At 46.0% G+C, this 26,169-nt stretch overlaps 1 protein-coding gene across 3 annotated transcripts in view; it reads right to left on the reverse strand.

The window, feature by feature from the left end:
* The window catches only part of LOC119820716 (UDP-glucuronosyltransferase 1-6), a 94,604-nt gene that overhangs the window by 32,345 nt on the left and 36,090 nt on the right, over positions 1-26,169 (reverse strand). The window contains exons 1-2 of one of the 3 annotated variants that reach the window (XM_038339263.2): positions 25,052-25,189; positions 20,088-20,946 (exon numbers count right to left, since the gene is read on the reverse strand). The exons of 1 other annotated variant lie outside the window; for it this stretch is intronic. In XM_038339263.2, the coding sequence (XP_038195191.1) occupies positions 20,088-20,945 (858 nt within the window). In that variant the 5' untranslated portion in view covers position 20,946; positions 25,052-25,189. Of the gene's footprint in view, positions 1-5,373; positions 6,290-20,087; positions 20,947-25,051; positions 25,190-26,169 lie in introns of those variants that run through there. One more of the 3 variants, XM_038339262.2, reaches the window with a different exon arrangement.

Consider the following 26,169-nt stretch of genomic DNA (forward strand, 5'->3'; position numbering starts at 1 on the left):
TCCCTGTGAAGTAGACTTTGAGACCACAGTGTCCAGCTCCACCCCTTACTCATCTTGAGGCTACTCACAAGGTTTTCTGATCACATGAGATTCCTAGGAAGAGTCACAAACACTCTGGCCTCCACAGGAACAGGAACACGCTGGCATCAGCAACTTTCTCTGGAGTAGGCCCTACGTAGCGACCTCCACAAGGGCAGGCCTGAGTCAGCAACTTCAGCGGAGGCAGCACCACCCTCAGAGCAGGTAGAGGGAGCAACCTACAAGGGAGCAGGCCCAAGCCAGAGACCTCTGCCAGACTGGGCCCCAGCCAGGACCTTTGTGGTAGCAGGCCTGAGCCAGCAACTTCCACCTGAGCAGGTCCAAGGCAGCTACCTCCACAGGAGCAAGTACAAGGGAGTGGCTGCCAAGGGAGCAGGCCTGAGCAGGACCAGGCACAAGTCAGGGACCTCCAAGGAGCAGGACCAAGCTAGAGACCTCTGTGGGACTGGGCCCAAACCAGGGACCTCTGTGGAAGCAAGTTCAAAGCAATGACCGCCACGGGAGCAGGTTGAAGGGAGCCACTGCTGAGGGATCCGGCCTGAGCCAGAGACTTCTGTGGAACTGGGCATGAATCTGAAAGCTCTGTGGGAGCAGGCCCGAGCAAGCAACCTCTATGGAAGCAGGGCTGAATGACCCCCAGGATTGTAGAGCAACACCCAGGAGTACTGAGCAACCTCTGGGAAAACCGAGTGACCTCTGGGGTGACTGGAGCTGTGGCCCTGACTGCACCACAAGGAGTAACCATCTGAGCCTTGCATCCACTGGCATCTGGAAGACTTATCACCAGAGACACAGCCCCAACTACACCAATCAGAGGAAAAGATGGGTAGACAAAGCAAGAACACACTCAACACCACAAAGAGCAACACAAGACCAACAAAAACTAAGTTGGCCTAAAACATCAAGGTGTGAACACCCAAATATAGATGAAGCAGAAGAAAATAAATTAACAGATAACTTTAGGAAAATGTTTGAGGTTCTTAAAGAGAAAACAAAAAAAATCCTTAGAGAAATGGAGGAAAAGACAAAAAAAAAACTTGGAAGAAATCAACAAATCTCTTAAAGAAAACAAAGAAAAAGAAATCAAACAGATGAAAGAAATGATTTAAGACTTGAAAACCAAAATAGAGACAATAAAAAAATACAAATTGAGGGAATGTAGAAATGGAAATTATAAGAAAATGATCAGGAACCACAAATGCAAGCATAAATAGCAGAATGCAAGATATGGAAGAGAGAATCTCAAACGCTGAAGATACAATAGAGAAAATAGACTCATTAGTCAAAGAAAACATAAAACCTAACAAAAGCTTAACACAAAATACCCAGTAAATATGGAACACCATTAAAAGACCAAACCTAAGAATAATAGGGATAGAAGAAGAAGTCCAACTCAAAAGCACAGAAAATATATTCGACAAAATTATAGAAGAAAACTTTCCCAACCCAAACAAAGCTTCTGTAAGTCAAGGACATGGTCAACAAGACAAAACGACAGCCTACAGAATGGGAAAAGATCTTTACTAACCCCACATCAGACAGAGGTCTGATTTCTAAAATATACAAAGAACTCAAAAAATTGGTCATCAAAAGAACAAAAAAATCCAATAAAAAATGGGGTACAGACCTAAATAGAGAACTCTCAACAGAGGAATCTAAAATGGCTGAAAGACACTTAAGGAAATGTTCAACATCCTTAGCCATCAGTAAAACGCAAATCAAAATAATTCTGAGATTCCATCTTACATGGTAAGAATGGTCAAGATCAAAAACATGGATGCCAGCTTATACTGGAGATGATATGGGGTAAATGGAACACTCTTGCATTGCTGGTGGGAGTGCAAGCTGGTACAGCCCCTCTGGATATCAGTATGGCAGTTTCTCAGAAAATTAGGAAACAACCTACCTCAAGACCCAGTAATACCACTTTGGGGCATATACCCAAAGGGCATGTGCTCAACTATATTCATAGCAGCGTTGTTTGTTATAGCCAGAACCTGGAAACAACCTAAATGCCCCTTGACTGAAGAATGGATAAGGAAAATGTGGTACATTTACAAAATGGAGTACTACACAGTAGAAAAAATAATGACATCTTGAAATTGGCCGGCAAATGGATGGATCTACAAAACATGTACTCACTCATAAGTAGCTTTTAGACATAAAGCAAAAAAAAAAATGTACACAGGAAGTAGAAAAAGACAAGATCTCATGAGTAAATTGGGAGCAGGGGGAGTAGAAAAAAATATATAGCTCAATAAAAACAATTTAAACTGAGAAGCTTCTGTAAGGCAAGGACACGGTCAACAAGAAACTGGTTCCAGGACCATGCTGCTTCTGAGGGCAAGATAACTTGAGAGTCTCGAGGTTCCATGGCTAGCGGCATATTAGCACGCCGTTCAGTGCTAGCTCGGTTCTACGACAGTGATGACAGCTAAAGAGGGAAACCATTTAAGTGCACATGCTTTCCCATTGCCGCACCGGAACACAGACCAGAGAAGAAGCTTGACCGGATGAGGCAGTCCACACTCATCTGAGAAGTCCATGCTGTTAGTATGATCTGCACCCCACGCTAAGATGATTTTTTTTTTTTGGCATGCTTACCTTGGGATAGTCTAAGCAAAGAGCATATGTAAGATATTAAATTGAGCCGGGGGGTGGGGGGGAGGGTGGTAGCGCGCGCCTTTAATCTCAGCATTCGGGAGGCAGAGGCAGGAGGATCTTTTTGAGTTCGAGGCCAGCCTGGTCTATAAGAGCTAGTTCCAGGACAGGCTCCAATGTTACAGAGAAACCATGTCTCAAAAAATATATATCAAATAAAAAGATATTAAATTGAATTGAAAATGAAATCAAGAGGCCACTGGGAGAAGCCTCAGCAGCGCGGAGGGCGGGCAGCAGCAGTGGCCTCCAGAAATTATCTGACCACGGGAGCCTCAACCTCACCCGGCCTGAACCAGGAGGAATGAGCATGGGAGCTGTAGCCACGCCTACACCTAGAAGGAGCCACCATCTGAGCCTCAGGCTCATAGGCACCTGGAGGAACGATCATAGAAGATTTTGCCCTGTTTACATCTGAAGGAGTATTCAACGGAGCCACAGTCCCCAACTACACCAATTAGAGGAAAAGGGACCCTGCCTTGAAACATGGGCTCTACCTGTTCCAATTGGAGGAAGAGATGGGTAGACAACAGGGCAAGAATACACTGGATAACATAAAGAGCTAGACAGCACCACCAGAAACTAGTGGTTCTACAACAGCAAGACCTGAACATCCCAATGCAGAAGAAGCAGAAGAAAACAACCTTAAAGATAACTTTAGGAAGATGATTGAGGCTCTTAAAGAAGGAATAAAGATCCCCTTAAAGAAGTGGAAGAAAACAAACAAACAAACAAAAGATTGGAAGAAATCAACAAATCCCTTAAAGAAAACAAAGAAAAGGCAAGCAAACCGGTGAAACAAACAGTTCAAGACTTGAAAACTGAAATAGAAGCAACAAGGAAAACACAAAGTGAGGGGAATCTGGAAATGGAAAATCTGGGTAAGGGATCGGGAACTACAGAAGCAAGCAGAAACAACAGAATACAAGAGATGGAAGAGAAAATCTTAGGCATTGAAGATATGCTAGAGGAAATAGATTCGGCCATCAAAGAAAATGTTAAGTCTAACAAATTCTTAACACAAAATATCCGGTAAATCTGGAACACCATGAAAAGACGCAACCCAAGAAGATAAAATTGAGGTAAAGATACAACATATCTTAATCCTCTGCACATGGGTAAAGGACCTGAACCCACTGGCACGAACTAGGACCCCGAGAGAGTGCATCTGGGTGCCTTTTGAAGTATGAAATAGGAAAGCAAAGCAGTAAATTAAAACCTCAGAATTCAATACCTCCGAAGTCCACATGAAGTACTGCTGACTTGAATAATTCCTATTGCCTATATGAACAAACATATAAGAAAATGCAAACCACAGAACAATCACTCTGATGAAAATAGATGAACAATTTCTCAATCAAATACTTGCCAACTAAATTTACGAGCACATCAAAAAGATCAATCATGATCTAGTTGGCTTTTTACCCAAAGTGTAATGTTGGTTTAAGACATGTAAATCAGTAAATGCAGGTCAAAACTAAAGAATATCAGAAGGACTAAGATCACAGGTTATCCAAATACATACAGAAAAGACTTTTGGCAAAACCCAGGATCTCTTAATACAAAAATCCCTGTAGACTCTACAAATGAAAAGAACATATCTCAACATAGCATAAGTTGTGTACCAGAAAACTATAGCCAACATTATAGGAAATGGGGGGAATTTCAAAGCACTTGCACTAAAATCAGGAACTAACCCAGGTGTCCACTCTGTTCACTCACTGAGTCCAGTGCCAGGATTCTTGCTAGAGCAAGACGAGGGAGAGAAACAGAAAGGCACAAAGAGGAAAGGAAGACAGCCAAGTGTCCTCCTTTGTATACAATATGGCTGTACACAGAAGACTCCTGAATACTCCACATGAACTTCTGAGAGATGAGAAACATTTTCTTCCAAGTGGTAGAAGATGAGATTAACGGTTGTCTTCCTAATCACCAATGGCAAACATTGTGAGACGAATCAAGAACACAACCGCACTAACAACTGTCTCAAAAAAGAAATACTGTAGAAAAAAAGCTAACCAAGGCTGCAAACGAACTCTACAAGAAAGATTTTTAGACCCTGAAGAAAGACGTTGAAGGTGACACATGTTGCTCATGGAAGCAACAATTGGCATCTGAAATCCCTTTATCCCTCTGCTAGACATACGCAAGTGGCACTCCTCCTGATAGGTCATGTCACAGCTCAGTGTCTCGGTTCACCCAGATTCAGGACATCTCACCCTCAGGAAGATGGTACCTAGACACACGGACAGCCTCAGTAGAGAGCCACCACCACTCTTCAGCCTGTCGGGGACCCTCGCCTCAGCCACTAGTCCTATCAGTGACCACTGAATAATAGAAGGATCCAAGGCTGAAGAGATGGTTTCTCTTCCAGGGGAACTGAGTTCAATTCCCAGCACCCACATGGTGGCTCACAACCATCTGTAATCCCAGTACCAGCAGATCCAATTCCCTCTTCTGGTTTCCACAGTCCCTGTCTGTATGTGGTATACAAATATACACACAGGCAAAAACCCACACACATAAAATAAAAGCAGAAAGACCCAATTCTGATAACTTATTCAGGAAAGGCTATCAGAGACATGGGGAAAATCATTTAAAAGACTAGTAGGAAAGTTAGCATTAGAAAATATATTCTACATAGAATATTGATTGGTTAAAGGCTTCAATACAGACCCGAGAGAGTGGCTTCCCGATGGCACAGTTTACGCCCCCAATGAAGACCATGTTAGGCATGATGGGCCTGGGATAGTCGAACACAAAGTCCCTTCGGAACAGCCACACGGATGCATGGCTGAGAACCTCTGCCAAGGACACCTCTCTCTGGAAAAGCTCAGAGGCCAGACTCTCAAACGGAATGAAAGATTTATAACATAAGTATTTCAAGGTGAGAGAGAACAGCATGTTTTTGGTCCTTTGCAGGAAGTTCATGTAGTCGGACAGCCTTGTGAGTAGAGTTGGAATATATGAAGGAGGGTTTGGACACTGTGAGGCCTCATACTCAATGTCACAAGGGATGTAGCGCAGAAAAAACACCGCAGGAATATGTAGGTACTTGGCCAACATTGCCCCACAGGGGACAACTGGATCCGTTAAGACCACATCAAATGAGCTGGAGTTCAGATGCCGGATCAGGGTCTCGTTGTGCAGTAGATCTGTACAAGACTTTAACAATTGTGTTGATATGTTTTTGATAGCCTCGGATATTTTAAAGAATGTCTCCACATAGTTTCTGGTTTCAAAGACCTGGTTAATGCCTCCTGCCATTTGTTGCTTATATCTCTGCTTAGTGTATGGAACGGCATAGGTCCGGAGGGTGAAGAAGTCCTCATCTTTGATGTACAGAGTCACGTTTGAAGCCAGGACCACAATCTGATGACCCTGGGCATGGAGCTCCCTCACAACATCCCTCATGCTCAGCCAGTGGCTGCCATCCACGGGAATCACCAGCACCGTCCCACCTTCAGCCCAGGGCAAGGCACAGAGCAGGAACAGCCCCACCAATCCTTGCAGGGGCACAAGGAGCCCTGTAGTCATCTCTGTAGAAGCTCACAGAAGAAGATCTTCCTCACCAAGCTCTGCCTCTTGCTTTTCTTTTTTCCATCTTATATCCAGCCCAACCTAGCCACATCATTGGGTGGCACAGGCTCCCAGACGTTAATCATTGAAGACTAAATCTGTCCTTGACTCCTGGTCAACCCTGCTTCTAAACAACACAATATTGATCTTATTTCTTTCTTAGAAAAACTGTGACAGGACACTCTCTTTCTTTAGGGCACATCCTCGTGCATATCTTGTTTTCCTCCAATTTTAAATTAAACAAGGCTGTGTATGCCCACTTCATCATCTCGTCCTCTGTTAGCATATTCTAACAGGCTGGCCCTGACCATTTTGCTCCACAATGAAACATTTTTATCTGTATCCTTATTGGGCAACTCTCTAAAGCCTCGCTTCCCCTCCACAAGGAGAACTCAGCACACTGTAAGGTAAGGATCGTCATTAAGTCAACTTGCCCCAGAAAAAGAGGATGCGTGGCTCTCTGGTGAGGTTCATTTACCTAGCTATCTCTGTAATGAGCAGGGAACAGTTTCTGAAGGTTGTTGCCAAGCGTGGGAATAAAGGAAGATACTTCAAACTCAAAATTAAATGGCTTGATTATAAAGCAAGGTCTGCTGAGAATTCTGTGTGCATCCATGGATAAGAGTCACCAAAATCTAGGCCAGTCCAACCCAGGCAATGACATAAAGTGGGCTTAACGAGCTGCTTCCCATGAGCTCCTCACTTCGCATTAGCCCAGGGTATGACTCTGTCTAAAGTGCTTTCCTCCTGGGTGCTGGGGGTATTCACCCTGGCCTCTGAGTCTTCCCAGTGGACACTGCAACCACAGGCACCTCAATACTTTAACTTGGTGTAGGAGGTCCTTCTGTTTATGTGTTGCTTTCATTGGTTAATCAATAAAGAAACTTCTTGGCTTGATAGGGTAGAACTTAGGTAGGCAGAGAAGACAGAACTGAATTCTGGGAGGAAGAAAGCAGAGTCAGAGAACTGCCATGGAGCCGCCAGGTCAGACGTGCTGAATCTGTCCTGGTAAGCCGCGACCTCGTGGTGATATACAGATTATTAGACATGGGTTAAATCAAGATGTGAGAGTTAGCCAATAAGAGGCTAGAGATAATGGACCAGGCTGTGATTTAATTATTTTTTAAAGATTTATTTATTAATTATTTATACAGCATCTGCCTGCGTGTATCCCTGCAGGCCAGAAGAGGGCACCAGATCTCATTACAGATGGTTGTGAGCCACCATGTGGTTGTTGGGAATTGAACCCCGGGGCTCTGGAAGAACAGTCAGTGTTCTTAACCTCTGAGCCATCTCTCAGCCCCAGGGATTTAATTAATACAATTTCTGTGTGGTTATTTCAGGCGTAAGCTAGCCAGGCGGCCGGGACAAACAAAGGGCCACCCTACTCGTGCAACATTAACTCATCAAAGACTGTGGGAAAGAACGGAGAGATCTTTGGAAAGGTTAGACATGGAAGAAATTAGAACCAAGTTCTTAAAGAATGAGCACTGCCTGAACCATAAGCTGGCAAAGGCACCAACAGAGACCTGACATAGTAACTTCTTGCTGGGATGTGTACATCACCAGTACCTCATCACAGGGATAAAGAGGAACCCTTAAAACCACAACAAAGGAGCTGGAGTTTAGTGCCTAATCAGAGGTGTGTGCAGTAGACCCGGGCATGACTTCACATAGAAGGCAGATAACTTTCTCAAATATGCCAGACCTTTCAAAAGTATCCTTGGGCGTCTCAGACCAAAGAATTTTTGAAAACCACCAACTATACTTGGGTTCCTCCTTGGTGTAAGGAACAGTGTAGGCTTCCAGGGTGGGAAAAATCCTTTCCTCTGAATTGTGAATTCACCTCTGGAGCCAGGACTATAGTCTGGTATCTCCCTTGCATCTCCCGATACTCAGCCAATGGCTGCCTTCCATAGGAAACATCAGCACCCCTGCATCCTCAGTCGAGGGCAGGGCACACAGTAAGAACAGAGGTCTTGTGAGCCCTCACACGGGCACACAGAGTCCCGCTGGTGGGCCTTCCTCACCAGGTTGTATGCCTCCTACATTAGTTTCTTCATCTTTGCCATCTTACCAGCAGGTCACCTGATAGAGTGAGTTGACACTGGACAGCATGACACTGCCCTGAATGAATCCATCCCTGTCCTTCACCTCTGCCCTATTTTATAGCCTCCTCCTCAAAGGATCTGACCTTTTCACTTCCTTTCTAGAACAAATCCCACCCAAGACCTGCTGCTCTTACCAAAAATACCATGGGCATATTTATACTTGACTATCCTTAAAAAGGTGGAGTCTAGACGTGGGTGTAGGTCGCTGGATGTGTGCCCATAAATGTTGTCTCCTCTCACTCTGCCTCCCAGCTATCGTGATTGAGAGTCTCCCTGTCATGTTTCTGCCTTGCCAAAGAATGCGGGGAACCAGCCTACTATGAACAGATGCTTCTCAACCCACATGTCAAAGCTAACCTTTCTTATGTTAACCTATTTCTCTTCAGCCCTTGTCACAGCTGTGAAAGGTCTATTTGGTGACTTGTAAGTCTCTTTTCCCATTCTCAAGAGGCACCTGGTACATTATAAAACAGAGACGATGGCTAAGGACAACTTGAACAAAACAAAGGGGTACCATTGTCCTTCTGGCTTGGTTCATATACTGCACCAAGAGATTGATCCGCAATGACCGGGAACACTATTAGCAGGTGCTGGCTGCTGTCACTGATGGGATTAACAGGAAGGAACCCAAACTCAAGATCCTGCGACATGAATCTATGGAGGGGACTATTCAGAATTCTATATCCACACAGTGGAATAAGAGCTATCACTATCTAAAGCACACTTGGACAAGACCAGCTCAGGCAGTTACACACAGTGAGTTGACACAGCATTCTGTTCCCATGGACTGCTCACCTTGGGACCAAAGGAAGACAAACAAGCACCTAGCCTCTCACCAAATGAGAAGCTCTGCTCTGATTGCTAAGGGCTGCAGCCTTCTGCATTCTGTTTAGCAGTGTGGGTAGACATTAATCTGGGCCTCCGCTGGGGTTTGTGACCTGGACTCTGTAGCAGGAGGGCCTGCTAGTTGGGGTTTCTGTCCTGCCCAGTTCCCACAGCCAGTAACCCCCAAAGAAATTACACAGAGATCTATATTAATTATAAACTGATTGGCCCATTAGCTCAGGCTTCCTATTAGCTCTTATAACTTACATTAGCCCAGTATTCTTATCTATGTTAGCCACATGGCTCAGTACCTTTTTCAGCAGGGCAGGTCACCTCCTGCTTCTTCCGTGGTCTGGGCAGGACAAAAACCCCAACTAGCAGGCCCTCATGCTACAGAATGGCACCCACATGAACAACTGCATCAACATAAAACCTGAGAGATCTTGGGAAGTAATTCTATACAGAATAGAATAAAGCATGGGTTCTTGGTAGCAGCAATTTCTTGAATCTGCTCTGCTTGCTTAAGAGAGGCTTCCTGACTCAGCTTTAGTTGCAAAACCCTAAAGCTCTTTAAGAGGTCCTGCCATGAAATTCTTAAATGGTGTTGATAAAAGCTGACTGCATGCTTTTTGGTTTTCAGCAATAGCAGGAAAAAAGCTGTGCCGTTTTAAAATGTTGGCTTTCTGGGCCATCCTGCCAGTGCAAACTCTGACTCTTTGAGACAGGAGGTCCAGTTACAGAGAGAGCATTTGAGTGTTGTTTGTAGGCACACTGTTGCAGCTTGCTTGCTGGCAAAGACCTTGAAATGCCATAGAGTTGTGGCAATAAACATGGCTCTGGCCAGTACCTCTGCCATGAGGCTGGAAAGCTAAGGAATGGGCTGGATCCAGCCATCAAAGCCACAGCCTTAGTCCTACCAATATTGTTTAGCAAATTAAAGACTCACGTGGCCAGAAAAAGAGAGATATACAGTAAAGAGAGATTCAAAGAGGAAGAAAACCTCTAAATGTTTTACAGTGTGTTAAAAATATATGCAGGCTTGGAAAAAAAGGTTAAAGTCCTTAAAATAAAAAAGAGAGAGCCGGGCAGTGGTGGCGCACGCCTTTAATCCCAGCACTCGGGAGGCAGAGGCAGGCGGATCTCTGTGAGTTCGAGGCCAGCCTGGTCTACAAGAGCTAGTTCCAGGACAGGCTCTAAAAAAGCTGCAGAGAAACCCTGTCTCGAAAAACCAAAAAAAGAAAAAAGAAAAAAAAAAAGAAAGAGAGTAGTTGGGTGTGGTGGTACACACCTTTAATCCCAACACTTGGGAGACAAAGGTAGACTGACCTCTGTGACTTCGAGGTGTGGTAGCAGAGACAAGGGGAGGCAGAGGCAGGTGGATCTAAGTGAGCTCAGGGACAGCCTTGTCTACAGAGTGAGTTCCAAGACAAAGATATATAGAAACCCTGTCTCAAAAAATCAAAAATTAAAAATAAAAGAAATAGAGTTTAAAATAAAGCCACATAAAGATGGAAAACACACAGAGAATCTGGATACTTATGTTATTATGCTCTCTTTGAATTGTTTAAATGCTGAGGAAGGAGCAACAGCTGCGAAAAGATATTTGTTTATAAATGCTGCTAAATTAATCCAAAATGGGTATTTTGAAAATACCTTGACTTCAAAATTGAAGCTGAAACATATATTACTTTAGAGAAGAGATTTTGCTTTTGTTTCCACAGGAAATGAGAGGCTGTATATTCATTCTGAGTTAAGAAAAATCAGGTTTGATCAAGGAAGACCACCGGAGAAATCTCCAGTAGGAACAGATGGCCCAGATGTCTGAGTTCTACATCCAGAACAGATTCAAAATGCTGCCTGAGATGATCAAGTCTCACAGGATACTCCAGTCAGGACTTGATCATAATTCTAAACTTTCTCTAGGTCCCCATAAGATTATCAGTGCCCCCAACCAGCAGGAAGTAGCCTGGAATACTATGCCCACATTCCAAAAAAAAAAAAAAAAAAAAAAATGGACTGTGGCTATCTTACTTTGTTTAAAAATTTAAAAAAGAGGGATAAATGGTACAGGACAATTCTATATTCATTCAATTATGTTTTAAATAAACACTGATTGGCCAGTAGCCAGGCAGGAAGTATAGGCAGGAAAAATCAGACAAGAAGTAGAGGTGGGGCAATGAGAACAGGAGTATTCTGGGAAGAAGGAAGCTCATTCCACAGTCCTGTCCAGACACGGAAGAAGCAGGATGTGATCTGCCCCGCCGAAAAAGGTACCGAGCCATGTGGCTAACATAGATAAGAATAATGAGTCAATGTAAGTTATAAGAGCTAATACGAAGCCTGAGCTAATGGGCCAATCAGTTGATAACTTATGTAGACCTCTGTGTGATTTTCTTTGGGACCTAACAACTGTGGGAACCGGGCAGGACAGAAACCTCACCAAAGCAGGCCTGTCATGTTACAGGACTCCTTAAGATTATCACCAGCCCCAAGCGCTGATAAAGACGGAGTCTCCAAGACTATCACAGACTATGTAATTTGTGAGCCCCGTGCTCAGATTTCAAGATGAAGAAAGCCAATGTGTGACCCGGGTAGGTCAACGTCCAGGAGGTTGGTCCTGCCCCTAGGTGCTACCCCCGCAGGTACCAAGTAGATTGTTGTCATCCTTGATTGTAAGTCCAGCCTCTCTGAACTGTCCACCTTTCTGCCTCAGTACAGCTCTGCTTTCCTGCCCAACCTGGTCCTCCAGGGTTAGGTTCTTAGGAGAGATTTTTCCCCATTTATACATTTACACTGAAAACAGATTCCACCACTGAGACACTTCCTGTGTATCTCCAGCTCACACTGCCTAAAAGACCCTTTGTATTTTATACTTCCCTGGAGGCCAGGATCTTGCTTCTCTTGCTTCCTCTCCCCAAAGCAACTTCAGTGCTCTCTGCGTAGCTTTTCCCTTTGCCCCAGCCTCTTCTGTGCATGGCATCCAAAAGGCTCAATTCTTGTCCATCTACACGAGTCAGATCACATCAATTGCCCTCTGATGAGACCCAGACAACATGGCCTAAGTCTAGGCTGTGACCACTCATGTCCTTTGCAACGGCCACACCGCAACAGCAAGAAAGGGAATGAGACAGTTGGCGGAGAAACCAGAACGTAGCACCTACATTTTCTTCCCAGAATGCTACTGGTGACATTACAAAGATGCTGCTGACAACTCAGCCGCTGAGCAAGGTAGCCGTTTCCTGGAGGCAGGACGCCACGCCCTCTGCCTAGACTGGGGATGCATCTCATGTGCACTGAACGCCTCTGGACAAGCACACCAGGACAGTGTTGGTGATTCCCCTACTTCCCTAGAAGGATCTGTTGTGAATTCACTTTCACTTGCCAGAAAGCAGGTTACAGAGACCGTGTTCTTTCTAAAGGCTGAAAGCAAACTGTTTAAGTCAACACCTGGGGTTTCACAGTTGTTTAGTGGCATGTGAGGACTGGACTCAGCCATGAGTTGGTTCTACAACAGTGGCAGACCTTGGAAATGGGAAAACGCTCTCTCCTAAGTCCATATGAACCAGCCAGATGGCCATGTGGGTGACAGAATAAAAGGAACCTGAGTGAGAAAGCGTTCACCTGAGGTCTGATGGGAAGAGGCAACTATAACACATGTGGGAAAAGTCCATTCTTCCAATACTATCTACGCTCCACATAAAGACCTTTGGAAGCAGAGGTGACCTGGGATGGTCCTGCCACAAGCTGTCTCACCACCCACACATTCATATATGAAGACTGAAATGAACTAAATATGAAGCAAGTTCTTAATTTCCCCCAGAGAAGCCAAGTGGTCTAAACACACAGTCACAAACTAGACAGCATCAGAACTGGCTTGGATACCTGTTAGGGCTCTTACAGTCAGGCCTGCAGGCACACAGCACACAAGAGGTCTGTAAGCTTTGGTTCTGACACAGGGCACAAGGGATCTGTCAAACAACATCCAACAGGCTCAGAGGTACCTGGGCAGCGGCTTCCTACGTGCTAACTGAACAAAAAGTGCCAGCGTGAGACCAAATACCAGAGCTTTGCAGCCATCAGCACTGAGGACAAGGCGCTCTCATGGTAACAGTCACTGAGTGCTTCGCTGGCTGTGGTGGCCAGTTTTAACTGTCAACCTAACCTAGGATCACCGAGGAAGAGAGTTGCAAGGAGGGATTATCTGTTTGGGGTTGCCTTGTGGGTGTGTCTGTGGAGCTTCTCTTGAGTGAATTGAATTTGGAGCACTTGGCCCACTGTGGGTAGCTCTATTCCCTAGACACAGTAGCCCAAGCTGTATAGGCGCAGAGAAATCCAGCTGAGTAGAAGCAAGGACGCGTGCAGGACTGTTTTTGACTGTGGATGTCACATGACTAGCTGTTTCAAATTCATGCCGCCTTTGACTTCTCTGTTATGATTGGCTGTAGCTTGGAATTTGTTGGTTAAAGTAAACTCTTTCTCCCTTGAGCTGCTTTTATTTATTTTTTGGTGGGAGGGGGCACGTTATCACAACAACGGAAAAGGAACTAGGCCATTGGAGGAGTTTTTCCTTTGAAAAAGTTGAGGATCGAAGGAAGGGACAGCCCAGTAGCCAAGGGCACTCAATGTTTTGCCGGAGGACCCCAGTTCAGTTCCCAGAATCCACATGGTAGCTCACACACAAGTGTAACTACAGTTCTGTGCTTTGGCATTCACCACAACTGAAGTGCAGGGATGCCTGGAGTTTGGGAGATGGCCAGAGCAGCAGCAGCAGAGATGTCTTTCCTAGGGCTGCTACACCAAAGAACCCAGATGTGGAGGCCTGTGGTGTGTGCTTGGCCTCTAGACATTCTAGAGCCCTTCAGTCCTATTCCGGTATGGGCAGGGCTACCCTCCTGAAATATCCAAGAAGCATCAGCCTGTGGTATCAGCTTTAGACAGATTAGGGGGAACCCACCTTCTTTAGGGTACCATTTTTTAAAAAAAAAAAAATCACTGTAGTTTTAATGAAAATAAAGCAAGTCCTGCGGGGGTAGGGGGCGGTAAGGCAAACCGACGCCCTCATTAGCAGCTGATGGACTCTTCACACTGACCTGCCTACCTTGAGCAACAGGACTATTGTCTAACAGCCAGACAGACTACCCCCAAAACAGCAGCAGGCAGATCAACACTCCGTGAAAGCCTCGAGACACCGCAGTACAAAGACTGCAGCTGACTACCTTGGCTCCTGAAGAAAAAGCTTCAACCAGGTCCGTGCAGGGTTGTTTATGCCAGAAAATTTGCTTTCAGAACCATGAACTCTAGTGAACCCTAGATCACCCAGCAGGGGCTCAACCCAAGCCGCCTGGCTAGCACTCCCCTCGTCCAGGCAGAGGAGCTGCTGTGATTGGGGCTAAGGAGGCAAGGTTGTGATTGGTCCGTTCAGATGGCTAAAGAGGCGAAGCAGGCTAGGATTGGCTCAAATGCCTTGGGCGGCTCCTGCTCCCTTGGGGGAGCTGTCTCTTGGACACCCTCCTGTGGAATGCCTTTTCTTGTGTGGCCTTAGGGGCCAGGCTGTCTCTCAGTAGTGAGGACTGAGTGAGCAACATGGAAGAAGCAACAGAGGCAGCCGTAGTTGCGTGCCTGCAGGCCAGGCTGCGGAAGGGTCCTGTCAAGCCTGTCAACAGCTAAAAACAAAGAAGCTAAACAGTTCGGGAGCCCCCAGAAGGAAGGAAAAAGAATTGGGACAGCAAGATAGTTTATACCTGAGACTGGAGAAGAACAAAAGGCCATAAGAGTCAGAGGAAAGGAAGTGCAGGAGCTGGCTGCAGGAAGCACTCAGAAAATATCCAAGTCTTCAGGGCCAAGGGTCTTGGACCCCAACTGACTCTTAACTGTATTTTTAACCTTCTGTGTCCTAGGAGGTATTCAGAGGTGTAAAAATGTGTTCCTGCTTTCTTCTATCATGACCAAAATGCAACTGAGGTAATTTGTCTAAATGAGCAACATTTGAAGGTCCTGGGGCATAGTCCTCAACTCCTTCCTTCCTCCCTTCCTCCCTTCCTTCTTCCCCCCTCCCCCTTGCAATTGCAATCCCAATTCACCCTGTAACAAAGCCTCGTGTGCCACACCACGAGGTTTCCTGAGTTTCATACCCAGCATAGAGAAAATTACAGAAGGAAGTGTAGGACAGCCATGCTGTGCTCTTCGAAGGAGTGGTGGCGTATCTAGGGGGGTCAGCCTGAACTGACTCGCTTGTGCAGAGGGAAGAGTAAATTAAAAGCAGCCTGGTCCCAGGAACAGTCCCATGTGAAAGCAGGAAAAGGACATATCCACCAGGGGGCGCACAAGAGCCGTACAGAGAGGCCTGTCTACAGGGTCATCCAGAATTGCGGGTGGGAGGGAGCATCATACCCTGGAAGCCTTGAAGACACCGCACTCTAGAAAGTGCTTCTCCACTGTGGGTGAAGCATCCCAGGCCCCAAAACTATGTCCAGTAATCACCTTTCAGATGGACTTGGAGAGGGATGGGAACAGGCCTGCAAGAGGGTACCTATTTATTCCATTACAGGGGCTTCGCCACTAAATTACCTCAGTGACACTTTGGTCAACTATGAACCTGGTAGAAGAAAACAGGAACAACGTACATAATCAGCTATAATTCTTCACAGCAGTGGGGGAGGAGAGAGCATTTCCAGCTCATCCTACAAGGCCATCCCGCGAAGATCAAATTGTTTCTTTGAGATAGAACTCAGCACATAGGCGCTGACCATCAAGCCCGACTGCTGGATTTCAACCCCAGAACACACATGGTGACAGAATTAATTCCTGCAAGCCGTCCCCTTGATGTCCACATGCACACCCATAGTGTGTGCACCCTCACCCTGCACTAAATAAATCATTGCAAAATGCATGTTTAAAATGTATACACCTTCCAATGTCTTTCCCGAATATGTACACAGAAATCCTCAGCAAAATAATGTCAGACCAAATCTAGCAACACATAAGAAGGGTCACAATAGGATAATAATAGTTACAATTGTATTGTCCCCGAAAGACAAAGCTGGCCTAAGATCATCTGCTGCACTACACTTTGTCACAGAGCAAAGAAAACCACGGGGTGAACTTAACAGACACAAGAATTGCATTTGACAAAAATCCAGCAGCCCTGGATCGTAAGAATACGAAACAAATTAGTGACAGTTGGAAATTATCTCAATGCTTTAATCTGAGGATCTACCCAAATATCTCTAGGTATAGCATGTACTGGTGGAATGCTAAATACTTCCCCTCGAGACTGGGAGCAGAGAAAGGATGTCTTCCTTCCTCATACAACCCAACTAGGCAATTAAGCAGCGAAAACAAACAAACAAATAAAAAATCCTCCCAGGATGGAAAGGAAGAAATACAATCTCTACAGAGCTCATGATCTTCTATTTAGAAAATCCTAAGAAATCCACCACAAACGTCAACAGCAAAAACATCCAGCAAGGTTACAGGGTGCATGACCGTTATCCAAAAAATTGATTCTATGTCTATATCCTGGTAATATAGAATTCAAAATTAAAATGGAACAATCCCATTTAAAATTACACCTAAAACTAAAATGCACCTGCTGTTCTTCCAGGTGACCAGAGCTTGGTACCTGGCAACTATGGCAGGTGCTCAAAATTACCTGTTCCTTCAGCTGCAGGGGCTCCTACACCCTCTTCTGGCTTCTGGTACCCTCCACACACACTTACACCTCCACACAGATGCATGCACAAATGCTCATAAATAAAATATTTCAGTAATAGATTAAAAAAAATGTGAGTCTTAAATGAAAAGTACAAGACAGTGTTGAAGGCTGTTCAAGAGGACCCAAACGCGCAGAAGCCTGCCCGACATTCTCAAAACAGACCCTTTAATGACCCCTGTTTAGATGGTATCAGAGATGTAAAGGAAAGCTAGGGAGAATGGCTCACTAGGCAGAGTGTTTTCAGGAACAAGCCTGAGGACTGGACCTCAGATCCCCAGAAGTCATGTGAAACCAGATGTGGATGCATCTGTAACCCCAGCACACCTACAGAAAGATGGGAGGCGGGGACAAATGCATCCAAAGAGGTCATGGGTCGTCTGGCCTGTCATCTACAGCAGTGAGCAACCATCAATTCCATCTCATGCAAAGTAGAAAGGTGAGCCGGGCGGTGGTGGCGCACGCCTTTAATCCCAGCACTCGGGAGGCAGAGGCAGGCGGATCTCTGTGAGTTCGAGACCAGCCTGGTCTACAAGAGCTAGGTCCAGGACAGGCTCCAAAGCCACAGAGAAACCCTGTCTCGAAAAATCAAAAAAAAAAAAAGTAGAAAGGTGTCCTTTGACCTCCGCATGGGCACCCTTGTACCTACACTCACATACACAAACACACATGCATGCACGCATGCGCACACACATGCACATCTCAGACACATAAAGAGGGAAACTACAAAGAAAAATAACCTGGTAAGAGAGTTCCATGTAGAATGTATACATCCTACAAACATTACAACTTAACCACAAGTATAGAAACAGTTTAGAGACGCGCAATGGCCTTGACGCCCCGCCCCCCAAAAGACTCGAAAATGGCCAGTAAGCAGTCAAAAAGATGGCGACTACTGAGCCATTATGGAAAGGAAAATAAAAATTCTATAGAATTCTTACCTACTAGGATGGCCACAAATTTTAAGTGGAAAGTAACAAGTGTTGGCAAAGATGCTGAGAAACTAGAACCTTCCGTTCATTACTAGTGAGAAAATAAAATGGTGAAGCAACTGTGAAAAAAAATCAATAACTGGCAAGCAACTTCCCCTGAGGGTTCCTGCTTGAGTTCTTGTCCTGACTGCCCTCAGTGATGGACTGTGGCTTAGAAATGTAAAGCCACAGAAACCCTGTCCTCCCCTAAGCTGCTACTCGTCAGTGTGCTCTTTTACACAACAGAAAGAAAACCAGGGCAAAAATCATTAAACCGTAAACATTAAATGAGTGAGTCTATAATGCTATACAAATTATATTTGAGGGTTTTTGGTAACTCACTTAAAGCAGAAAGATAAAAAGATACGTAAAACTTTTTTTTAAAAAAACTTCAAGGCATACATCTGATCCAGTCTTACCTAAATTATTGCTAAATTTCTAGCTATTTTGGACACTGATGTTGAACACCGAGTGGGAACCTGGCCTCGCTCCAGCATTTATAACTGATTAACAGAAATTCAAAGCCAAAACGTTTTGCAATCTCCAAAGAAAGTAGCCACACATCACAGGCATGGTAGACACTGGGTTAAATGAGGGCTTTAAAAAGTGCACGGTAGGGATGAATCAGCACTTCGGTGGGGGGGTGCACCCCAGGGAGAGTGCTCTGTGAGCTGCAGACCCAGGCTTAAAGTTATTCTCTCCGGTAAGCCCTCTCGCCCTCTTGCCCTCTTGGTCCTTCCCCACTTCTTCCCCGGTTCTTCATCTCCCTCTCTATTCTTTCTTCTCTTTTCCCCTTCCCTCCTTCCCTCTCCTGCCTCCCTTTTGTCCTTTACTCTCTCCCTCATTCTCCCATTTCCAGGCTGTCCCCGATTACATCAGCCACCCCACGCACTTCAGCTCCTCTGAGTGTTCTGAGTGCTCAGAGTACAGGTTTGTGACCTCGTGGTAGACTAGACCAGTATCTTCTTTTGAACAAATGAAATCTTCCTTCCTTCCTTTCTCCCTTCCTTCCTTCCTTCTTTCCTCCCTCCCTCCCTCCCTCCCTCCCTCCCTCCCTCCCTCCCTTCCCTTCCCTCCTTCCTTTCCCTTCTCTTCCCCTTCCTTCCCTCCTCCCTTCTTCCTTCCTTCCTTCCTTCCTTCCTTCCTTCCTTCCTTCCCTCCTTCCTTCTTCTTTCCTTCTTCCTTCCTTCCCTCCTTCTCTTCCTTTCCTCCTTCCCTTCCTTCCTTCCCTCCTTCCCTTCCTTCCTTCCCTCCTTCCTTCTTCTTTCCTTCCTTCTTCCTTCCTTCCCTTACCTTCCTTTTCCTTCCTTCCTTCTTCTGTCCCTACATCTTTCTTTCCTTTGCTTTTCTTATTACTGAGATGGGACTTGAACCCAGGGCCACACGCATGCTAGGTAAACACGAGGTTGCTCCCAAGACCCAAATCCAATCTTCACAATGATTGCAGCACTGTGCCTCCACCAGTGCCCCTGGCTCTAAGCATGCCCATCACAGCAGGTAGGAAAGTCTGAGAAAGGCTCTCTGGGTCTGCTGGAGGGTTTCTCCTCAGAAGGAAATCCTAGATAAAAGACAGGATTGGCCTGGTGCCCTTCAGCTGAATTAAAAATGCACATTATTATTTCCAAACTAGTTGCATATCCTAAACCATAAAGAGATGCTTGTTTGGACCACCACATCTTTCTGATAAAGGCCAGAGGGCAAATGATCAGATTTTAGAAGCCACTTACATCCTGTCACACATTCCTCCACAGTTGTCAATATCCCTTTAATCCTGTACTGACCATGCTTACTAGGCTCCTGTGAAAGCCAGACTTTGGGAGCTATAACCTTGGACCTTTGTTGGCCTAAGCTGGTTGCACTAAGCTGGTTGGACTAAGCATTTTGGTCTGAATCTGTGCCCTGAGTCAAATTTTCACCTCTGTGGACCAAAGGTTTCTAAGGCTCATTCAAAGGTTCTAAGACTGTGACCAGATCACTGACCCAAGCAAGAACCCTGTCTTCATTCAGCCTTAAGGACACACACACACACATCTTTTCTCCTCTGAGCCCAGCATTCCCTTGCCTACTACTGTGTCCCGTGACCAACTTCCCAGTGACGATGCGATGCTAAATACAGAAGAGGGTGCCCCAGCTGACGAGAGTCACATCTGCCTGTGAAGAGGTGATATGACCAGAAGACAGGAGTCCACCCACCTGAGAGAGTTTTTCCTTCTTCTTGCAGTTGGTGCCTCCAATGAAGATCATGTTGGGCATGACTGGCCGGGGGAATTCGAACACAAAGTCATACCGTAACAGCCACAGAGAGTTCTGGTGTAAGGTCGGTAGGGACACATCTCTCTCGAGGAGATCTGAGGCAAGAGCTTCATACTTTGAATACAGACAATAAAATAGGTAGTTCTCCGCGAGGTTAACAATGAAGTTGGCCACCCGTTGGGGGAATGTCATGTGATCGGAGAATTTGGTATAGAATCTGGGAACGTAGGACACCGGGCTTGGACTTTGTCCATGCATGTGCTCTAGAGAGCATGGGAAACCTCTGAAGAGGTAGACGGAGGGCAGCTTCAGATACTCAGCCAGGATCACACCACAGGGCATGGCTGGGTCTGTGAACAGAGCATCAAACTTGCTCTCCCTGAGGAAGCTGAGGGTGGCGGAGTCCTTCAGAAGGCTCTGGCAGTTGAAATAGCACAGGTCGATAATGACCATGTTGTTGCCGTACTCTCTGAAAGGAGCCATCAGCTGGGAGCGGGGAGCAAAGTGGTTGTTCCCAAAGGTGCGGTAACGGGTCTGCAGCTCTTCAAGGTCATAGGACACCGGGAAGATTTTCCTCTTGTAGTATTTGGATTCTCCCAAAAGCAAACTGATTTCTGGTACTAGCACCGTGATGTCATGCCCCCTTTGACTGAGATGCTCCACTATCTCCTTCATGCTAAGCCAGTGGCTTCCATCCTGGGGGACCACCAGCAGCTTGTCACCTAGAACCGAGCCCCAAAGCACTAAGAAGAGAAACCCTGCAGGAACTCTCTGAGCAGCAGCAGGAAGGCAAGCCATCCTAGAGGAAGTTAAAGCAACAACAGTGAACACTCCTGAAGCCACAGCACTTTAAGCTACTCCCTCTAATGCACTCAGTGATTTTAATACTCCACGCCTTCCTCTCCCTTGCTCTGAATCATGCCCTCGACTACAAAGGAAGAAAAATTAATATTTAACCAATTTTAAGCACATAACTCACTTTTCATAGCTTATCAAGCCTCCTTGGAGAGTCTAGGTTTTCTTGGCTCTATCTCCACTAATGGATCTCTCCCTCTCCAGGGGATCTTTCCTGCTAACTGTTAAAGGACAACCTGGAGCAGTTCAGGGTCCCCCCCCACCCCCTGCAGACCTGTGCCTCATTAGGTCAGTGGAGGAGTGGCGCGCTCTCCCCCCCCCCCTTCAATGCTTTGACACTTTCTTGCCAACTTTGTTCACAACAGGAAGAAAGCACTAACTTAAAAGAGGACATAATGTTCAGAGCAACACAGAGCCCTGTCCCCCAAATTCTTAATCTTCACCTTCTCCTGTGCGTCTTTGGTCCATACGACCCTACCTTTATAAGGATGCCAGTCTTACTATGATAGGACCCATCCTAAGGATCTCCTCTTCACTACCTCCATCTGCAATGACTGTAACTAAGGTCAACGTCAGAGGTTGACCTGGGCATCGACTTCAATGTTCTTTTGGGGGGGAAGGGGGATATGCAAGTTAAGCCTTAACCCCCACCCATCTTCTCGCATGGTACAAGCTCAGAACGCAGTTATGACCAGCATATGAGCAAGACACTAAGGATACTGCCTAAGCAAAGGATATTTCTTGTTATCCTTGTAGCTTTTGAAAGAAAACCAAAATTAGCTACTTCAAAATTAGCAGCTCAGCTGCTCATAAACTATTGGACTTAGAATTTCTTCACGATCATTAAACGGTAGGAAATGATGACAAGTGTAATTTAAAAACTTAATTGAGGGGCTGGAGAGATGGCTCAGTGTTTAGGAGCACTGACTGCTCTTCCTGAGGACCTGAGTTCAATTCCCAGCACTGTCATGGTAATTCATAACTGTCTCTAACTCCAGATCCAGAGGAACCGGCACCCTCACAGACATGCAGACAAAACACCAATACACATAAGAATAAATAAATCTTTAAAAAAAAGACTAATTAAAGGCCAGGGATGAAGCTCAGATGGTAAAACGTTTGCCTAGTCAATAATCCTTGCATCAGGTAGGTGGAGGCAGAAGGATCAGAAGTTCAAGGTCATCCTCAGCTAGTGGTAAGTTTGAGGACAGCCTGGAGTACAGGAGTGTTTGCCTCAAAAGCAGGATCAGGCCAGAAGACAAGGCTCAGCAGTTAAGAGCACTGACTGCTCTTCTAGGGGACTCAAGTTTGATTCCCAGCTCCCTTGGGCAGCTGAAAACTGTAACTCCAGCTCTAGGGCTCTGATACCTTCTTCTGATCTCTGTGGACAGTGCAAGCTCATGGTGCACAGATTCACAAATAAGCAAATGCTCATACACATAAAATTAAAATAAATAAAAATCTCAAAACCAATTCTTTAAAAAGAACTTAAGTAGATTTTATTTGCAATTCTAGAATCAGGATAGCGCCTCAGATAGAGAGTGTTTCAGGGAGCCAACCTGGGAGATGCTAAGCCAAAGCCCTTCAGAACCTTTCCACTGCAGCCTTCACAGTGTTTGTGTGGGTTCATGTAGTCAAAGGGACCATTTCAGAAGTTAAAGTGGACAGCCGGGCAGTGGTGGTGCACGCCTTTAATCCCAGCACTTGGGAGGCAGAGATAGGCAGATCTCTGTGAGTTCGAGGCCACCCTGGTCTACATGAGCTAGCTCCAGGACAGGCTCCAAAGCTACAGAGAAACTGTCTCGAAAAACAAAACAAAAAAAAAAAAGAAAGAAAAGAAATTAAAGTTGGCATACTCAGACACACACAAACATCTCCTAGTTAAGCTATACAAGCAAGAATAAAACCCATCTTGCTAACATGCATCAACTGAGGGCTAGAAATTTGTCAAAGAGTGGCTTTGTTTGATGTTTTCTCAAGTTCATTTAGTGTCCGACCTCCTAGGTAACAGCTGAAATTCCTAATCTCCTTCTTCATTTGTTCTAATGCAAAATCACATATCCTTGCAGCTTCCAGAAAATTCTACAGTACCCTTAGGAGAAGATGCATCTGGGAAAAGTAAATAACCATTTCAGTACCGCTGTGAGAACAGCATAGCCTTTCACGTGTCCTAAAATGGGCTCAAAAAGCCACAGGGCACCTAGAATGTATTTTGAAACCCTTTGTTTGCTATTAAGGGTAGATAAACATTCTGGCTAATGGCCCGAGCCTTTCTTATTGATGCATGCCACCAATTTCCATGACGTGATAGAGCCCTGGAGTGTGAAATCTACAGTGAACAAACATGATGAGCATGTTCCCGTGACAGCCCAGCTCAGGTCAGATGTGACCAGGGGTCTGCAGCTTTCTACCCTCCTTGAGGTGGTTGAAATAAAAATGGTCCCTGTAAACTCATAGAGAATGGCACTATTTAAAAGGATTTAAACGAGTGGCCTTGTCAGGGAAAGCCTTTCAGTGGGGGTGGGCTTTGAGGTTTCAGATGCTCAAGCCTGGCACAATGTCTCTCTCTTTCCCTGACACCTGCTAATTCAGATACAGAACTCTCAGCTCCTTCTCCAGCACCATGTCTGTGTAAGCCAGCCCCAATTAAAGGTTTTCCTTTCTGAAAGCTGTCATGGGCATCATGCATCTAGACAACAATAAAGCCCTAAGACACTCCCCCTAGACAATCTGCATAAAAACCAGGATGTCAGCTCTGAATGTCCCCTGTCCTTGAGGCTCTGCTAATGTCCCACCTGTGATATCCTCCCTGGTAAGCCCACAGTCAAACAACCTAGCCTGTCACTCTGGAGCTGCTTCCCTTCTTTGCCATCGCTATCTCACCTATTGTGAGATATCTCCCCGGACTGCCAGGAGCATGCGCAGGGCAGGATCAATGATGTACATTTATTGTATCTCCCGACTACTCTCTCCCCCCCGACTCCCGGGAGCATGCGCGAGGCAGGGTCAATCAATGCTCTTCTTACTCTCTGCTGTCTCTGCAGCACCCAGATCGGTGTCTGGTATAGCGGAGGCTCTCAGTACGCATCCGCGGGAAAATGGGCTCACTTTGCTATCCATTTTATCCGTGTGCTTTATTTCCATTCACGTAGTGAAGGTTCACTCAAGGAACAACAAGCACAGAACCAGCTCCCTTTTGAGGAGCTCGTACCCGACTCTTCGACATACGTATAAAGGAAAAACCAACTTTTTCCTTAAGGCATCTATCCACACAGCACTTGTGTTACCAGACTGCGTGGACAGGCAGGCGGGGGGGGGGGGGGGGGGGGCTGTACTCCTAACCCAGCTGGTAAGTATGAGTCAACGCCGGCACTTAGCAGAGTTGACAAAGCCCTCAAGTTAAGGACTGTCTCCACTACAGACACCCTCAGCTCCTTGACTGCTTGGCTACAGACCGGAGGCTTGTCCCTTTGGCTCTGCATGCTCTCTAGAAGGGCTCATAGAACTAGCATCAATCCACTAATGGCTATTACAGTGGATCTCGGCAGCAATGCAACAAGACACAGATGGAGAAGTGCAAAGGGTATGGAGGCAGGGTCAGGAAAATTCCCTGTGCTCTGGGGCCATCTTCAGCAGCCTGGCAGCTCGCCAAACCCGCTCTCTCTCTGGGCTTTCACACAGGCTTCATTGCGCAATACACGGGACTGATTAGAGTGATTACATTATCGTTGATCAGTAATCCACCCAAACCTTCAGCCCCTTTCTCTGCCCTCTCCTCTAATCTCAAAGTTGGTCCCAGCTCCCCTCCTTAGAAACTTTGCAAAAGTTATCCCCTTTAGCATAAGCTACAAAAAAGGAAAGAAAAAAGAAAAAGAAAAAGAAAAAGTGGAACAGCTTGTTACAAATAAGGAACCCCTACAGTTTTGTCCTCCCACCCATCCCTCTGGAAACTACAGGCATCTGTGAAGCTCTGGACAGAAAGTGAGGACAAAGACACATATATTTCAAATTCTGTATTATACTCTTATAACACATAATCTGTTACTTGCCTTTAAGATATTAAGGTTAGAGAAGTGTGCTTCTAGGTAGCACGTGATGAGGGCTGGGGGAAGAATCAGAGATCCAGGAGTCTGCTTTCAGTCAGCCACCATCAGCTAATGAAGCAATTCGGCCCCTGAACTCCGGGTTTCCCAACCACCACCAAGGAGGGAGGGGCATGTTTGCTCTGCTGAGGGCGGACCAGGGAGTGCTGGCTGTGAAAAGCAGGCCACCCTGGGAGAGGGTGCTCTTTGCATCCCAGATCTGGCTCGCCCAGACCTTGTCACGCACAAGCATACTTTGGCTTGCCAAAGCTTGCCTTAACCTTGGCACCCTCGTGTGATGGGGCTCAGGAAGGCAGATTAAGGGGCCATCCCAATGGGCAAGCCTGGTCCCAGGAACCCAGCCAAGATGAAAGTTAGTTGTTCAAGGCATACAAAGACTCCACTGAGTCCAGACTGGGGAGAGGCATTCATCCTCGGGGGTTTTTTTTGTTATTTATTTTTTAACCCAGAATGAAGAGAGAGGAAGGGAGGGTGCCTGCATCCTGGCTCTGTCTGCATAGCAGTAAGACTCCATCCCCAGAGACTCACTCCCAAGGACGCACAGTGCAGTTCTATGCTTCCCAAGATGCCTAGCAAGGTTCTTTTCATAACAGAAAAGCTCTGGAGAAACAAAGGCCTTACATAAGCTGGTGTGGTCTGGAAGAAGCAAGGTGAACGGTAAACTCAGAGTCTTCGTGCCGGACACACATTCTACTGAGAGACCCATGGCCTGGGCCCTTCAGAGCAGAGTCCTGTTCCTATTCCAGACAGGCCCAGAAGGCAGGAGGACGGCAGGAGAGGAAGGCAGCTAGGAGCTGCCACAGCACAGCATCACCAGAAGGGATGTCGTGCAAGCTCTGCTCACAGTAGAGACTTGACTCTACTGTTTCTAAGACTGGTCTGCGCGTGTGTGTGCTTGTGAGTGTGTGGGTGTGGGCGTGTACATGCTTGCACACAGACACAGGAGTGCACAGGTGTTTCTGTACTAGGCACTAGAAGAGGGAGTCTGGCAGGTCTGTTACTCGTAAGTTTGAACACTAAAGAATTGCTGCCCAGGAGGCACACACAGGCCTGCCGTGGGAAGG

Source organism: Arvicola amphibius, chromosome 8, assembly GCF_903992535.2.
Source record: "Arvicola amphibius chromosome 8, mArvAmp1.2, whole genome shotgun sequence".
NCBI classification, from domain to species: domain Eukaryota; kingdom Metazoa; phylum Chordata; class Mammalia; order Rodentia; family Cricetidae; genus Arvicola; species Arvicola amphibius.